At 54.6% G+C, this 16,389-nt stretch overlaps 4 protein-coding genes across 4 annotated transcripts; 3 read left to right on the top strand and 1 right to left on the bottom strand.

The window, feature by feature from the left end:
• Positions 1 to 6,075: 6,075 nt before the first annotated feature.
• Positions 6,076 to 7,298, top strand: E0L32_008011 (uncharacterized protein; the record flags this gene model as incomplete). The annotated part of the gene is made up of 5 exons (XM_031142818.1): positions 6,076 to 6,098; positions 6,149 to 6,386; positions 6,455 to 6,637; positions 6,703 to 7,137; positions 7,191 to 7,298. The coding sequence occupies 5 exons, from the start codon at positions 6,076 to 6,078 to the stop codon at positions 7,296 to 7,298; spliced, it is 987 nt and encodes a 328-aa protein (XP_030992685.1).
• Positions 7,299 to 8,875: 1,577 nt separating this feature from the next.
• E0L32_008010 (uncharacterized protein) lies at positions 8,876 to 9,986 on the top strand (the record flags this gene model as incomplete). Its single annotated transcript, XM_031142817.1, has 3 exons — positions 8,876 to 8,989; positions 9,074 to 9,176; positions 9,235 to 9,986. The coding sequence occupies 3 exons, from the start codon at positions 8,876 to 8,878 to the stop codon at positions 9,984 to 9,986; spliced, it is 969 nt and encodes a 322-aa protein (XP_030992684.1).
• Positions 9,987 to 10,561: 575 nt separating this feature from the next.
• On the bottom strand, positions 10,562 to 11,930 carry E0L32_008009 (uncharacterized protein; the record flags this gene model as incomplete). The annotated part of the gene is made up of 3 exons (XM_031142816.1): positions 10,562 to 10,859; positions 10,908 to 10,947; positions 11,063 to 11,930. The coding sequence occupies 3 exons, from the start codon at positions 11,928 to 11,930 to the stop codon at positions 10,562 to 10,564; spliced, it is 1,206 nt and encodes a 401-aa protein (XP_030992683.1).
• Positions 11,931 to 13,995: 2,065 nt separating this feature from the next.
• On the top strand, positions 13,996 to 15,557 carry E0L32_008008 (uncharacterized protein; the record flags this gene model as incomplete). Its single annotated transcript, XM_031142815.1, has 4 exons — positions 13,996 to 14,110; positions 14,188 to 14,336; positions 14,406 to 15,355; positions 15,494 to 15,557. 4 exons carry the CDS (start codon positions 13,996 to 13,998, stop codon positions 15,555 to 15,557), a joined length of 1,278 nt encoding a protein of 425 aa, XP_030992682.1.
• Between the last annotated feature and the right edge of the window lie 832 nt (positions 15,558 to 16,389).

Here is a 16,389-nt window from a genome sequence, read left to right as displayed (position 1 = left end):
GTTGCAAAAAGATGATAATATGATTAAAAGGGTGAGAGACCGGGGGGGATCATGGGCGGCGAGCACCAGACAGTCGGGCAGCGGGTCCCATCAATCTTCAGGGTCGAAAAAGGCAGAGGAGCTGTCGGTCGGGTATTACCCACCCCAGCCTTTTAGCGTAGTGGATTGTGAATTTTAGGAACGAAAAGAGAGAGTGACTTGTTGCAAGGGGGGCCCAGGAAATGGTACATTAAAGCCTTCCCTGGCTTCCCGTGAGGAAATATGCGCTGTTGTTCAAGGGAAGAGGATGTGTGTGGGTGTGGGTGTGTGTGCGTTCGTGAGCTCGAGTGTCGCGAAACGGCGCGAAGGCTCAGCGGCAGTTCTAGTCCCCAGGGATGGCCGCCTCGGTTCGAACCTCCTACCTACAAACGACACGAATTGCTTGAGAGGGAGGACGACGACGAGGGTGCCAGACGGAGACCTTTCAGCTTCGACGTCGCAGGTTTGAAGCTGGCAAAAAAGAGAGGAAAAAAGGGGGAGGGGACAAAAAGGAAAGAAGAGAAAGTGACTTCTTGGGACAAGAGTGAACCCACAACGGGGAACCAGTTGCACGTTGCCGTTGCGCCGCTCTTTTGGCGAATTTTGGGGCTTCAGACGTGGTGAACGGCGGTGCTGGTGGTGCTGGTGGTGGATGGGAATTGCTGCGAGTGGCTGGGCTGGTACCTTCGCCCTCTGTTCCTCTCTCTGTTTGGGTTCAATCCAAGGGTGTCGGGGACGGCGCCAGAACTGGGTCACTCTGGATCCTCCCTGAAATGCCCCGTCCTTAGCATGAATGATTGATGCTGGGGTGGTCCAACTTGGTCGACCAAGCCGGATAGGAGACCCAATTTCGCTAACTGGACTGGGGGGCAGGCGTTTTCCCCCCTTCTCTTCTCTCTTTTCCCTCCAGAGTCCCCTGCACCTAAAAACCAATTTGCGCCAGTGGGACCGGGGTTTGCTCGATTGGGGGAAGCCAATTTTTTCGAAGAAGGGATGGAAGAAACGTGAAATCAGTCGGAGCGCTCAAAGGCGACCGGGGTGCGAAATTACGTCGTGCGCCCTACCAGGGCGGATCTGGAGACCTGCCACCCTGCACTGCACACCTTGACCTTGTGTCGTGTTTGATGCTGGATGCTGGTATTGTACTTGTAGGCACCGAATTGTGCTGTCCCCCGCTGGCGGCACAGGTGTGTTGTGCTCAAGGCATTGATCGAGCCCGAGCTGGGAAATTCCAAGCCGCGATCGGTTACAGAGCGGCGGCGACGGCTAGACGGGCTCCTGTCTTAGATTGCTCTGCCTCTATGTCGTACTCCGTAGGAATCTAGAAGGGTCAAAGGCGTGGTTTAGTGGATGCGGTTGCCCGGCTGCTTAGATTGAATTATGCCAGAGGGGCCCTTGGAAAATATGAAGAATGCTGTCGTCCTGGGGATGGCTCCGACGGGGATATATGCGATAACAGACATCTCATAACGAACAAAGGCGAATGAGAGAGCCGCCGAGGGTAAATATGCACGCAAAACCACAACACAACTGCGCGACTTCCAGCTATTGGGGGGATTAAAAATCGAGCCAGGTTGGTGATTGCTCGAGGACATGCTCAGTGAGCTCAGCGAACGGGGCCGTGCTCAGGCATTGGGCCAATGCAGAAAGCGACAGAGCTCGAGCTTTTCCCTATGTAGGTAGCTTTCCAGATGGACATCGAGCATCGAGGTAGTATTTTCTGGAGGGAGGCGCCGATCCTCACGCGTCTCTCGGCCCAACAGCGCGTGCAAACGGGCGGGTTTGTCCAGCAGAGAGGCATAAGTGAAGGATAAACAGGCGATGCTGCACATAAAGTGGTTCAGGTATGGAACTCCCGATCTGGGGGCTTCATCGAACGGTCCTGGGTGGCCACTGGACAGCAATCGTCATAAGACTGACTGCTAATCTAAAGTACTTGTACAAGTAATACCAGATGGGTGCGACACACGCGTCGGCTCATCACGCCTATTCGCCGCTGCCAATCTCTGACCTGCGACAGTGCCTCTCTCCCGTGAATAGAAAGATGTTTCCGAGCAGTTCGTCCGCAAGAAAGGCTGAAGCCCTTGCTTGCCGGAGATGATGCCAGGAGACGGGGAAAAGCTGGAGCAAATGCACACCACCACCACACGAGAGCATGAAGCGAGGAGAGTGCTTCTCGCAGGACCAAGAGCTCGCAGGCCAGGGCGAGCTCCTGCAGTAGCGTCGCGTCAGCCAGCACGGTGGCCACATCACAGCTGCATGGATGGACTGGATGTGCAGGTACATTGCCCGTTTCGCGAACATCGGCTTGACCCTTTGTCCTCTTTCGTACCTGTCGCAGCCACTTTTGGTGTGGGCCCAGGGCCAACTTTGGAGAGCACGGCAGTCAGGGGCACGCGGTCACCAAAATCCAGGAGGGAGCTTCCGGGCACTGGTGCGTGTGGAGCTCATGGCTCGTCTTGTGTTTTTGAAGAGACCTGCGCTCAGGGGGGTCGGTACTTCCTATACGCACGGGCTACACTGGCCTTGCAGAGTATCTTTGAGCACGCCAGGTGTACCGTCTCTGTGTCGCCGATCCGCTGTGATTCGTCGGGACGCTAACGCCTCGGCCCCTTCCACTGGGCCGTCTCACGGGAAGCTTTTTAAGCTCGAGGTACGCAAGCTGGAACAAAAGCTACTAGCCTGCCCAAGCCGACACTACCACCATGAAGTCGTTTATACCTCTTAGTGCCCGCAAATTCTGGTGAGGCGATGTAGTATTCTAACCTTGACCGTATTTCCACGTCAAGGACGGATGAGGTAACCAACCATCGTGCACAAGTATACACATCTTCTCGCGTGGTCCTTTTCGATATGCCAAACGCAGCCACCCAAGCATTTGTGACTCCGCAACCTTGCTCTCCCAGGTTTGGGTGTGGGAGCTCATGCTCGTCATGGCATAAGTACAAGTACGATTGCAAGCTAGGACTGTCTCTACGTTTGACCATGTCACTCTGTCTGAATACTTGACGGAAGTTCATCAGGAGCTACCTCAATCTTAACAATCAATATCCTTGTCACATCCTTGCCCTAGAACTCGGAAGGGCTATTCCACTACCTAATCCGATGGGCTCGATGGATAGTCAAGTACTTCTGTTAGCAGTCCGTCAACTAATTTGACCATCACTTGGACTGTCTCTACCTGTACGTTTGACCAAGCCACTCTGTCTGTTGCCTTGCTCCGTGCTGGCAATGCGGTCTGGCAAACCCTACCAGATCGGGGAATAGACCGAAGTGACTACTTTACTCAGAAAACAGTCACGTCAGGAAGCCCGGCACCAGTCCTCCACGAGTGTGGGATCCAAAGCCGGAAAGCCAAGCTGAGGGATCAGCATGTCACCACCAACTCACAAGCCAGAACCGGTTCCTTCAAACCACATGGTCTCAGCAATGGACCATAAACACGTCCACGGTTGAGATTTTCTTCGGCGGACAACAGTCTTTCATCGTCGGTCACACACCAGAGTCTCTCTGTGCAAGCGGCAAACACCATTTTGGACCCCTGAGATTTCCGCAGTGTCAATTCGGATCAATGCGCGCGGGGAACACTCAGGTGTCAGGGCTTGTGTTTGGTCGTGCCCTCGCACTAACGCAGCGTCTTCCCTGCGTCAAACAACCCAAGAGGAGCCGTTCATGCACTTTGACTGACGATGTCCAGACTAGCTCTGGGGGAACGCACCCGCGCGTGCTCTCCAACCATTGCAGGAATCGCAAATCGCCCCGAAACAAGATCGTGGCCGATGGCTTCTCGGAATTTGGGGCCCATGAATGCGAAAATTACCTGCGGTCCCTTTTCATTTGCTCTGGGACCTGGAAATGCAATCCGCGCCGTCCCAACCTTCCAGAAGCTCATCCCTGTGCGTGTCATCTCAATACTGGTCAAATCAACGACTGGGGTTGCGGGCTTCCAACCCTCGTCTGAAACGGAGCAATAGCAAGCGTCCCTGGTCATCGAGCTCCATACCGATCCATTTGCTGCACCTCATAAGAGAAACTTCAAACTTGATACGCCACAGACAAGAGGCCCGCTCCGCTGTGCAGTGTGTAGTTATTTGATCGCATTGTGATATTGTCACCCATCACGGCGCCCCCTCGGGGGCTGTGCCTGTTGCTTTTGACAGCATGTCAGTCGCGTACAAGGAGACCAAGCACATGGATGACCCATCGAGTTGAAACGACGCCTGTGCCTATCACGTATCTTGCCTGACTCGAGCGAGCATCGCTGTGAGCTCCTCAACAGCCAAAATCTTTACGCAATGAACCCTGGATTTTCGTACGGGCGCCGTTGCCGGACGGCGCCGTCCCGCCGCTAGTTGACGTCCACACGGGCTAAGGCCGGAGCACATCCAAGGTCCTCCGCACCATATCATGCATGCAAATCCCCAGGACACGGGAAAGAGCACAGTATATTTATAGATCTGCGCCCAAGTATGAGAGGGTGGCAATCCACCATGGCGATATCAAATTTTGTTTTGGAAGAACGAAAGATGTGAGCGAATACACGAAAGCCAGTAGAATGAGCAAGAGAGAAACCCCTATCACATTCAGAACAAACACGTTGGAAGTGAAAGCAAAGATCGTGGAGTCGCCCATTCTCACGAGATAGAGCGGGAATCTATTGAAACACTCTGCCTATGACCAGAGAAAGGGAATACGCATTCCTGCCACACGTCTCTCCCATACCTCATTGCTCGTTGGTGCTCATCCCAAGAACAATCTCACAAGGGCTCGCCCCTGGCAAATCCGGTGCTTGTAGACTGCCAAACAGATGGTACGATTTGCGACTTCTTTCTTCTGAGATCTCTGCTAGGGTTCTCTTGCTAGGCACAATAAATACACTGGTCAGTCAAACATTCCAGATCTCCAACGGTGAGAGTAAAACCTGCGCAAACAACAGCTTATCCTGCCACTGGATATCCTCACATATGTAATTCCCGTCCAAACGCTCTCTTATAATGAGAAAGATCCGCAGGTGCAAATGTGCCCATCTGATGCTATCATTGGTTTAGATGTAGCCCAACATAACCAACAAGGAGCGGATGAAGTTGACCACGAGGGCAGCCATAGCATCAATGTCCAAGAAGAAGCTACATATATTTCAGATCATTATCTTTTCCCTTCCAAGGAGCAGATTGTAGGAAGGAGCCATTGCTGAGATCATTCTTGCAGCCTGCTCAAAGTACTATGCAAGTTGGGCAATACCTGCCTAGGCAGTCACTTCTGTTCTTTCATTGCCACCAAATAGAGAGAAAGCACGATCCGGAGTCAGGTCCTGCTTTAAACAGCCATATGCATGGTTTGAAATGTGCTTTTGTGCTCCCGAGTGAGAAGAAGGTCTTCTGGATTTCGAAGCGGCAAACTGCACAGGTGTTTGCTCAAACACGCATCAAACCTCTCCTGACTCTCCAACAGCCCTTCACTTCTTGGTTAAACGCACTCCCATCTCCAAGGGCGCCCGCGTTCGCGCATATTGAGAAATCGCTGATCCGGTATACGCCTCCTGGTCTTTTCCTGTACTCTTCATCGTCATTTAGACTCGACGCTGCCGCTCAGCAATCGACAGCTGGAGAGGTCCCTGGCCGCTACAAAGTTCTCACCTTCGCCCTCACCTTCGTCCTCACTTCTCTGTCTTCTCCTCTCTCGCCTCCTTCATTCCTTGAATAATCCCGGTTCTCTGACTCACAGCCTCGTCCCAACAATAGACTGGCTGCCCTATTCACAGTCTCAATCAGGCTCCCACACACCCCATTTCTTTATTAAATCTACCCCCTATCCACCCCCTCTCGTCTATAAATTCGTCGTGGGCGACCTGGTCACACCTGCTCGACTTCCTTCCCTCAACTTGGTTCTACAAACCACCTCCTTCTCTGGGATCCGCCACCCGAGATCATCATCACTCTACACCACACCCACATCTCGACAAGGGTACTGCACCAGCTTCACCTGAACTCGAGAGTCAGAGCAAAGTGATCATCGCAGATCTCAACCCTCAGGACCAAGGATCCCTTCAACACCAAGATGGCGGAGAACGGAACAAACAAGTAAGCATGCAGCCTCTCCTTCTCTGTTTCACTATCTAACATGGCTCCAGGATTCGATGCAGCACGGGAGGAGAGTGGAGGGCTCGCGGAGAGTTTTCCAAGAACCAGCTCAGGAAGTATGACGAGAACCTCCGCAAGCGCTCTCCTGGAGTCACTGCAGCCGATAGTGGCATCAATTGCCTCGAGCACTCTGGAAATGTCGCCAAGGAACTGCGGTGCAAGGGTCCATGCCAGCAGTGGCTCGCGTTCAGTCAGTTCAGCAAGAGGACGCGCAAGATGAACCGAAACGTAAGCCAAGCCATTGCCATAGTCGTTCTCGTGCTGTACTTCATACTCACATGGTCTCTACGATGCAGTGGTGCCTTCAATGCACTGCTTGGCAGCTCAGCCAGGAGCCCGGCTACATTCCATTTGCCGCCCCGAACAACGTGCTCTCCCTCGACGAGAAGCGCAAGATCACGGAGAGCCAGGACCATATCTTCCTGGAGGCCCTTGGCAGCCACAGCCCTGCCGAGGATGACCAGAGCTCAGATGAGACTGTAAGTTGCTGCGCCTCCACAACCAATTGTATGGAGGAGGATGTCTAACTCGATTTGCTTTCTAGATGACCACCTCCGCTGCTGCCCAACACGACGTGTTCTCGGAGATCCGCTTCGACCCGGAGGCGGTCCAACCTCTCTCGGAAGCCACCCTCGCCGCTTGCAACGCGAAGATGTATGCCACCGAGACCACACGCACCGTTGCTGCCACGGAGGACAGCCGCCCGACCTGCTCTGACTTTGTCAGCACCTTTCAGACCAGTGTCACTGGAACAACATCCAAGGACCTCGCCGACAGCGACACTGGCACCTCGGTCGCTGCGACCACCCCACAGGCATCTCACAACGGTGCCGAGGCAACCCCATTCAATGCCTGGGGCCCCAACGGTCAGCCCGCGACTAGACGCAAGGCAGTGACTGTTGTGTCTGCTGTCACTTCGACCGTGGGCGGCACTCGTCCTCGGGATAGGCCAGACGGTCCCAGCGGCTGGGCCCGTCCTGTAAGTGATGGCATACTTCTTTGCGAATTTCCTGCAACTAACACCTTGTCCAGTCTACCCGGAAGACTGAACTCCTGGTCCCCGCCTACGTCACCCAGCAAGGCTTCTTCTCGGATCCCGTCAGCGACTGGGACTCGGACGATAGCCCGGACGAATGCTGAAAGGCTTCGCCATAGCGGACTTGGCATTCTCGAATGTGCTGAGGAAGATTCTGAGTCGTCTTCAAACACCCCCCGTTGCATTCTTCAGACTACCTGCACCCTGTTTCAATTATCGTCTTTCCATACGGTTATTTCCTTAAAAAAATCCCCAAGCACTTCCCCCAATTGGCACTGGCAATTTGCAGCCATTTGTGCCTATCTTTTTAGCTTCAAGACTGGTCGAAGATTTCATCATCCAAGAGGTCTCGACTTTCAGAAGCAACGTCACGATGCGTTTAACATAGCAGATCTCCCCGGCCCCTTTTCGCAACACTGCACCCAGTTCACCTCAGATAATTTCATAGACACCCAATAATGCAAGATTTCCTTCTCTCTGTACCTCGGCTGGTAATACACTCTCGTATGTGATGTTGGCGAGTTGCAAGAAGGGAAAGCTCCGTATTGAACCAATTGTTGTCCGTGATTCAGCTTGGCATCTTGACGTCCAAGCTACCTAGGTACTTCACTGGGTCATCATGGCTTAGTGCATGGCTTAGTGCATCATAGACACGAACCTTCGAGCAGTGATCTTGGTCGTGCAGCTCGCCCTGAAGCCACACCAAGATATCTCTGTCAGAATTTGACTGGACCACGCCTGTGGCACATAGTTTGAGCATTGCAAGTTCAACTGAAAATCACTATGCGATTCACTACCCTCCATCACGTGGGCAATTCTCAAACCTGGGGATTGGCCAGGCACTTCCGTCACCGGCGTACAGAGGCTTTAGAACCGGCGAGGAGCATACGAACAATGACGCTCACGATCCTTCTCAACAAAATTTACTCTTCGGTATCTCCTCAAAGGAGGTCTCCCGCGGGGGCTAGAGTCGATATGTCGCGGTTGGCAGAGCAAGATGGCCTATTACAGTCATTGCCGGAGAGAGGAAGCTTCACCGGAGGGGACACAACATTCGCTGCGTCTCTTGATGATAGCCTCGGACCAACCATCGTATTGACTCCCTTGGCACTCATGCATCTGTTTGCCCAGTGATTCATAAAGTTACTCAATGGCGCAGGCTGATATCCTGTGTGATGTGAGTCGCCTTGAACTGACTGCCCTTGACTCTACGGGATGGGCAGTATGACTGTTGGGGTATTGTGTATAAAGGGCAGGGTTGCCGCCGGGCTTGTCGTGTCGTAAGGAGGATGAAGACTGCGTTCACATACTTTTATCTCTTCTCAAATAGTACACCATTCACGGTTTCTGTTGATACCATCGTACATACAACTCGACCAGCGCTCTATCAGCCAGATGTGTTTCTTTCCTGAGATCATCTATACGCATAGCAGATCGCGCTCACACGACCGTCATACTCGGCGAGAAGGCCGCAAGGCTCACAAGCGTCACCATCATAAGGTATGCCTCATATACTAGTTGGAGAAGGGGTGGTTTGGTAGGATGGCAGCGTGGGGGAAGGCAATGATGGTTCCTCATGTGTCCTCTTCGGTGCTCCCCAGGCCACTGAATAGCACCAGATGAAGAAGATTACCCTCAAATACTGACGATGGGTGACTAGCACCGACGGCCAACTCACCACATGGCTTCCCGCAGCCCGGTGACCGGGGGAGGCGCCCCTGACATAGCCCTATCCGTCGACGGCCGCCCCAAAAAAGTATTTAGGGAGCTTGCTGGCCACATTTTTCAGAGAATCGTAAGTTCACACACATCACACTATCTTTTTATTATATATATATACATACAACTCTTTTAAAACAATACTGACAGTCGCCTTAAGCGCGGCACCTACGGAGGCGGCAGCAGGGGTGTTAGCCCCTATATGCTCGCGCGGTTCTACCGGAGGTTCGAGGCGCGGCACGATACGCTGGTGCCTTTCCGCGGTAAGTTGGGCCAAGGAAGACCCACCCTCCCTCAAAAAAACTCAATCGAGTATGGTAGACTTTGTTGGGGAGTGGCTGACAAAAATCTCCCCTTGTTTGCCAGAGCTCTTTGAAGATCCCGCCGTGCCGGGCTGGGCCCTCCGGGAGTTCTTCCGCGGCCTGGATGCAGAGCTCCAACCGGCTCGAGACCCGGCGGAGCTTAGGGAGGAGGAGCAAGCCCCCGAGCTGACGGAGGCCGGCTTCTGCCGCTGGCTGCAGGTCGCGTCGCTCGCGTACCCGGCCCAGGAGGCCGCGCGCCTGGCCCGCGTCAGCGCCGCCTGGCCGACCGTCCCCGACCTCTGGGACCTGGACGCGAGGCCGCCGCGCGACGGGGCGGCGCCCGACGGCGGCCACGCCCAGAGCCGGAGCAGCCGGTCGCTCCTGCGGCGCCAGCTCGAGCGGTCTCGCGGGGTGCGTCCAGGCCAGGCGACGGCGGCGGCGGAGCTTTCTGCCGCCGCACCCGCGAGAGCCGCCGCGCCTCCGCCGCCCCCGCCCCCGGCAGTCTCCTACGCCGCTCCTCCCCCGCGGCCGCGGGCGCGGTCCCGGTCTCGCAGCTCGTATGTGGACGAGCGCGGCCCGCGCCCTTCTTCCCGAGGCACCGGCCGGCCTCGTGTCGCGCCGCAGGAGTGGGAGCTGCCCGGCTTCGAGGGGCTTGCTACCTGGGGCGCGGGTCCGATCGAGGGGGTTGCCAGCACGGGAGGGCCCGGCGCGGGATACCCGGTCGGAGGGGAGCTCGGCTCCCGGACTCTGAGATGGGGGGGCCGTGGTTAGGTAGCGGTGGTAGGATGTTTGGTGTGTGTGGGCTTCTTCTTTGTTTTTGGAGGGTTGTTGTTTTGGGAAAAGAGGTATGTATGTGCGTGTGTAGGCTGTTTGGCGGAATCCAACAGGAATCCATCCCCAGCCCATGCTCATGTCACCAGCCCCTTTATGGATCTTAGGTCCTCAATTGTCTGCTGTTTGCGATAGGTGGCTCCCAATTGCATACTAGACATAGATCAATAGATGCTTGGCTCAATCATAATAGCTTTTCTGCCCATTGAATTAGCAGGTGTTTCGCATCTGTGACAGTCATCATCCATCCTGGGCCATTGGTCTTTCTGAACCTTGACTTATTGGTCCTATTCCCACAGCTCCTCATAAACTATTTGAGATTGAGTAGTAATGACACAAGTGAAGCAGCGTATATATAACAGGAAAGCATCAAGTCGTGTATCGTATACCATAACCATCCAGGTCATCAATGTCCCCGGGTATCAAATGCAGTAAGCCATTTGTCACAAATACCGCCAATGCCAGCAACAACAAAGCGCCTCGTGTATGCGACCGTAACGGACCGTATCCGTATCCTACCTCCGTACCAAATGCGGCATCTCCGAGGGAAAGTCGTCGTGGCCCGTGGCCACGGCTTCCAAGATGCTCTCCGAATGCCGAGTAGCGGTTTCCCTAGGCGCCTTGTCCGTCCATTTGCTCCGTAAACTCGCCCAGTCCTTCTTCCAGTTCTCGATTCTCCGCACGAGGACTGGATCGCCGTCCTCGTACTTTAGGGCCTGAATCTCAATACCCCGCAGGCCTATGCGCAGAAAGTTGAGCTCAGATTCGTTACTTTTGATCTGATCTTCTCTGGCGGCTGCGCTGTTAGCTTTGCTACTTGTAGGTGTAAGAGTGGAGCAAGGTGTATGAATGAATACGTACAGCTCTGCAACCGTGGCTTCGAGTTGAATGATGCGTCGGGCTGCAACTTCCAATCTCTCAATCAAGATATCATGCAGATGCTATACTTTCTATATTAGTAGATTATTTATTGAATCAAAAGGTGTACAGGGAGGCACTTGCATCTGCCTCCTCACGTCGTCTTTGGAGGTTCTTCATCACCTTGGCCATATCCTTGCGCAGGGACTCGGCCTCTTGAACGATTTGGTCGACAACTTTGGACGAGACCTTAGGTTCTTCTCTTGTCACAGTCCTGGGTTCTGGAGAACACTGCTCCTCGCTCCTACCCTCCATAGAAGGTTGGTTCACTGCCTTGCCGAGGGCTTGAGCTCGCTCTCTCACAGAATGAGAGGAAGCGACTGGTTTCGAGAGGGAAGGCGAGTTCTGCTGTGAGAATCCAGACCGAACCCACGCTGGAGACGAGCCGCTGCTCCGAAACGACCCCCGCCCATCTCCCTGTCGACCTTGCCAGTCCACATAGGCGGCTGAACGCTGAGATGGGGATTTGATGCTTGGTGTCTTGGACTTGCTCGCTATGTAGAGAACGCCTTCCATCGCGTCCACCTGCGTGTGCATGGTGTACAGAGCGTCATCCTCCAGTGCCTCACCGGTCTCCAGGCGATCTAGAAGCTCGCTCAGCCTGTCGACCAGGATAGTACGGCTGTCAAGGGGACGGGCTTCATATGGAGCGTGAGTGTAGTTTCCTTGGCTAGCAGAGAAACTACCATCTTCTTCATCGAGGTCCTCTGGTTGGCTGAAACCTTCGGTAGACTTTTGGGGCGAGAAAGGAGAAAAGAGCTGGCGTTGCCGCGGCGATCCGGCACCGAAGCGGGCGCCACGGCCCGGAGTCAGGCGCGGCGGCGTCAAGGGCGACCCTGCAGAGGGGCTGTCTAGCGACTGCGAAGATTCGAGCTCCGGGGGCGTTCGTGGACGCCCGCGATGCCTTTGCACGCCGAGAGCATCGACGACGTCACCGCCGCCTACTATGGGCGGCGAGTGGGGCATCTCACAAGAGGTTCTTTCGGGCCCGGGCCCGTGAAAAAAACGGCGGTGTGTGTGGCGGCGGCGCTGTCAGACGTAGGGTCCAATGAGCAGGCCTGAGACACTGTGCTTGATCAGCGTCTCGCCTTGCATGGAATTTTTTTGAGTTATTGGCCGTTGGGAATGAAACCATGGGTTGACGTGGACCGTTGCATTAGCTGCGTGCGGCCTGTGGTGAGCGAATCGGTGTGGCGGTGGAGCTAATTCCTGTAGAGGAAACCTTGAGCTTGAATTGAAAGCCAGACATTCTTGGTATCTGATCGATAAGAGAGAGATAAGAAATGACCTGCATTCTGGTGGTCTGTGCTCAATTGCTCTACCTAAGGTAGTTCCCCATTGACAAGTGCATTTGAGCTTGAATTCGCGAAAGGATGAACGGACCCAGCCCCCCGAGACATTCCGATCACCCGAGCAGACTACCTAAGGTACCTGACCTGAAGCTTCTGCTTGGTCGCGTGGTCAGCCGTCAAGGATGATTGATGTACCGGAGAGAGAGCCAAACCTTGAGGCCCTGCCGAGTCCAATAATCACATGAAAGAAAGTGCGTACGCTGTACATTGCGGCGAGGATGTGCCTTAGGTAGACAAGACGGAACGGCGGCCTTGTGTATTTGTGCTTGCCATAGCATGATGAGTTCCCTTTGCTTACCTATAGAGAGGGCTTCCCGTTCCGTTCCAAGTAGTTCCCTACCTACGTACGGTCCCCTGATTTACGACCACTGAAGAAGCCGAACTAACAAGGACTGGACTGTGTGACTGGGGTTATGGCCCGGATGCGCGCGTCTCTTGTCTTTCTTGGTGGGGAACGAACGGCCTAGCATTTCCAGGAGAGGGAGAAATGGCAGCCGCGGGAACAACTGGAGTGTGGGGAAAGCGCCTCCAGGGCTGGGCGCGCAGCCATCGAGGCTCGCCCACTGCCCTCGACCCTCCTTCGCTTCAATAGCCGGCCGAGTGGAGTGAACTTTTGCGTTCCGAAAAGATAGTTGTTTGGTGTCCGACTGGGCCGGAGCAACAAGTCTGATGGATGCTCTATTGTTGTCCTGGCTGGCGGTGAAGAACATTGAAGGCTCACAAGGGAAACAGATGCACAATTACAAAGACAGCACTTCCAGGGAGAGAGAGATGTTCCCATTTCCCCGCGTGACATGGCAAAGTCACCATCTTTTCCCTCCTGAGCCCAACGTACAACTGCCCCGGCAAGCAATAGGGAAAACACGGAGGGCTTGGGTAGGTATCGTATGTACTTTACCGTGTGTATGAACAGGTCTGGAGCTTGCAAGCAGTCCACTCCATGTCCGAAAGAGCACAGTCGCCTCGAGTGCTATTGTACTCGGTACCTGCACAGTCATTAGGGAGAGCCTAGAGGCAGACCAGCCCACTCTGGCGCGCACGCCAATCGAGGGCTCCCATTTCACTTCACTTGCGCTGTACCGAAGCGGCCCTTGGGGTGCATGACTGACACCTCCAGGCTCTCCGCTGGTTGCCTTTGCCCGGCCTAATAAGTGACCTAAAGTTACCTACTATTCTCGACCTGTACTCTCTTCACCCCATCCCTAACTCCTCTCGCTCTTCCCTCCACATCTTTTTTCCTTTTTCTTTCTTCAGACTGTATGTTTCTTGTGTTGCCATACAGCATTTCCTTGTCCCAATGGTGGCTTGTCGTATAAAAGCGCGCATATTCCCGTGTTTTGACTCGTCTGCGTGCCTGTCTTTGGCTGGCTCTCTAGTTGCGTCATAAGCAGCAATTGCACCACAATTCCACCCCCCCAGCAGCAGCAGCGCCTTGCCTCGGTCTCGGTTATACGCATACTTACTCGGGTGCCCGCCGCACCGCCGAACCACTCCAACACTTGACCTTGGGTGAACAAAACAGTCACGACAGCAAACCCGCAGCTGTACAATTATCTTGCGTATCCGAAAGCTTGCAGACGGATTCCTCCCGCAGCTCATGGTCACCACCTATTCATTCATACGAACGGTCTAAACCCTCTTTCGCTGGGGCTGCTCCCCCCCCGCACAGCTCGCCCGTCATGTCTTGGAAGGCGACAGAGAGATTGATGGACACCATCAGGCATTATGCCAGCTTCCCTGCAACCGGTGTCAGCCTGCGGCAAATGGTCCAATTCGGCGAGAAGCCGTCAATAGGTATGCTTTGGCCCTCAATGGCTCCGTCTATACACCCTTGTCCACCGCGTACTGACTGTGTCTGGCGTGGCTCCCAGGTACCTTGTTCCGCGCTTCACAGTTCCTCGCCGAAGAGCTCCCCATCCGCCTGGCGCACCGAGTGCAAGAGCTAGAGACTCTCCCCGATGGATTGAACGAGATGCCCTCCGTCAAGAGGGTGCAGGACTGGTACGCGCAGTCATTCGAGGTATGTTCTGCTCCATCGCCGTCCATATACCCTCTGATCACGCCATGACTCACATGCTCTTGCGCGCAGGAAATCACCACGCTGCCCAGGCCAGAACTTGACAAAGACCTCAAGAGCCGACTGATGAAGCCGGCGAGGACCGGCAAGCACTATCTTTCAGAAGCAACGCCGAACCCGAGCATCGACCCCGGCCAGTACACCTCCCTGGCCACCGCCTCCATGAACAATGGCAACGGCAACGGCAACGGCCACACTAAGAAGGGCCTGAGCTCAAGGAGATACTTTGCCTCGGTGGACGACCGAGGCGATTGGCCCCCGGAGCTGCAGCTGTACAACCAAAAGTTTGCCCAGACTCTTCACAAGATCAAGAGGAGGCACGACGGCGTTGTCACCACCATGGCCCAGGGCATCCTCGAGTACAAGAGGAAACGACAGAGGATGCAGATCGACCACAACATTCAAGCCTTCCTCGACCGCTTCTACATGTCCCGTATCGGCATCCGGATGCTGATCGGCCAACACATCGCCCTCACCGACCAGAGCCACTACCGCGACCCGACCTACGTCGGCATTATCTGCACAAAGACCAACGTCCGCGACCTGGCGCAAGAAGCGATCGAGAATGCGCGCTTTGTCTGCGAAGACCACTACGGTCTGTTTGAGGCTCCCAAGATCCAGCTTGTGTGCAACCCGAACCTCAACTTTATGTATGTTCCGGGACACTTGTCTCACATGCTGTTTGAGACCCTGAAGAACTCGCTGCGCGCCGTGGTCGAGACGCACGGCCAGGACAAGCAGGAGTTCCCCGTGACAAAGGTCATTGTCGCCGAGGGCAAGGAGGACATCACGATCAAGGTGTCGGACGAGGGCGGCGGCATACCGCGGAGCGCCATCCCGCTGGTGTGGACGTACATGTACACGACGGTCGACAGGACGCCCAGCCTGGACCCGGACTTTGACAAGAGCGACTTCAAGGCCCCGATGGCCGGCTTCGGATACGGACTGCCCATATCACGACTGTACGCGAGATATTTCGGAGGCGATCTTAAGCTGATTAGCATGGAAGGGCAAGTGTTTATTTTCGCCATCAATCATCATCCCCTCCCTCACCCATTCATCTAAATGTTGTTCAGAAAGGGCTAACTCTTTATCTCTAGCTACGGCACGGATGTCTACCTCCACCTCAACCGACTGTCGAGCTCCTCGGAGCCCCTGCAATAGCAATTAGCAGTCATGAGGGACGGACATCCGCATTCGCACACGTCTCGAGGATTGGCGCTGCCGCTAAAGTACAAAATCCAAAAACAACGCGCGGGGAGGGAGATCTCGGAGCGCAGACAGGTCGGCGACGCCGAGAGCCTGGTCAACCCCCAGGGCAGCAGTGGTTGGGGCCACTATTACGACCGGTACGACAGCCAGCTGTGACGTGTTTTTTTCTTTCTTCCTTTCCTCTTCCCCTCCTCTGTTCTTTCCCCTCTCCTCTTCTCTTCTTCTTTTGTTTCTTTTAAAATCAAAAGAGTGTGTGATGGGGGAAAATAGATGTCTTGTCTCTTTTCTCCCATGCTGCACAGGGGTTTTTTTTGGTTTGGAGAACTGTTCGAAGCGGATGAAGAACAGGACAACCAGCAAACACAACACAACAAAAAGAAAAAAACACAAAGCAAAAGACAAAGCGCAGACACAAGCAGAGAGAGAACGTAATGATTGCTGAAACTGTGACTTGCTTTGTGCTCGGTTAGGGTCGCATATGTGTGCCTGTCGCTGTTTGGCTGCGCGCTGCTGTATACCTTCGAGGTCTTATAGACGCGGCAAGGGAAAAGGGGGAAGGGGGAGGGCGGATGTGTGTTTTATTGGATCGGGAATTGGGGAAGATTCGAGGGTACGATACACAGGGGGGAGGAGGGACGACTTCGAGAGCAGGGCGATACTGGTCGAGAGAGGTACGATAAAGCATTCGGCGGATGTCGAAGGTGGACGAATTACTAGGATATGGATTCGAAAGGGGGTGTTCTGCTTGCACAAGGGGGGGGGGGGGGGGGAAAATAAGCTTCGG

Source organism: Thyridium curvatum, assembly GCF_004353045.1.
Source record: "Thyridium curvatum strain D216 chromosome Unknown NODE_51_length_304177_cov_85.428264, whole genome shotgun sequence".
In the NCBI taxonomy this organism is placed as follows: Eukaryota; Fungi; Ascomycota; class Sordariomycetes; order Thyridiales; family Thyridiaceae; genus Thyridium; species Thyridium curvatum.
Note: the sequence above shows the minus strand (reverse complement) of the source record. Positions and strands in the feature narration are given on the sequence as shown.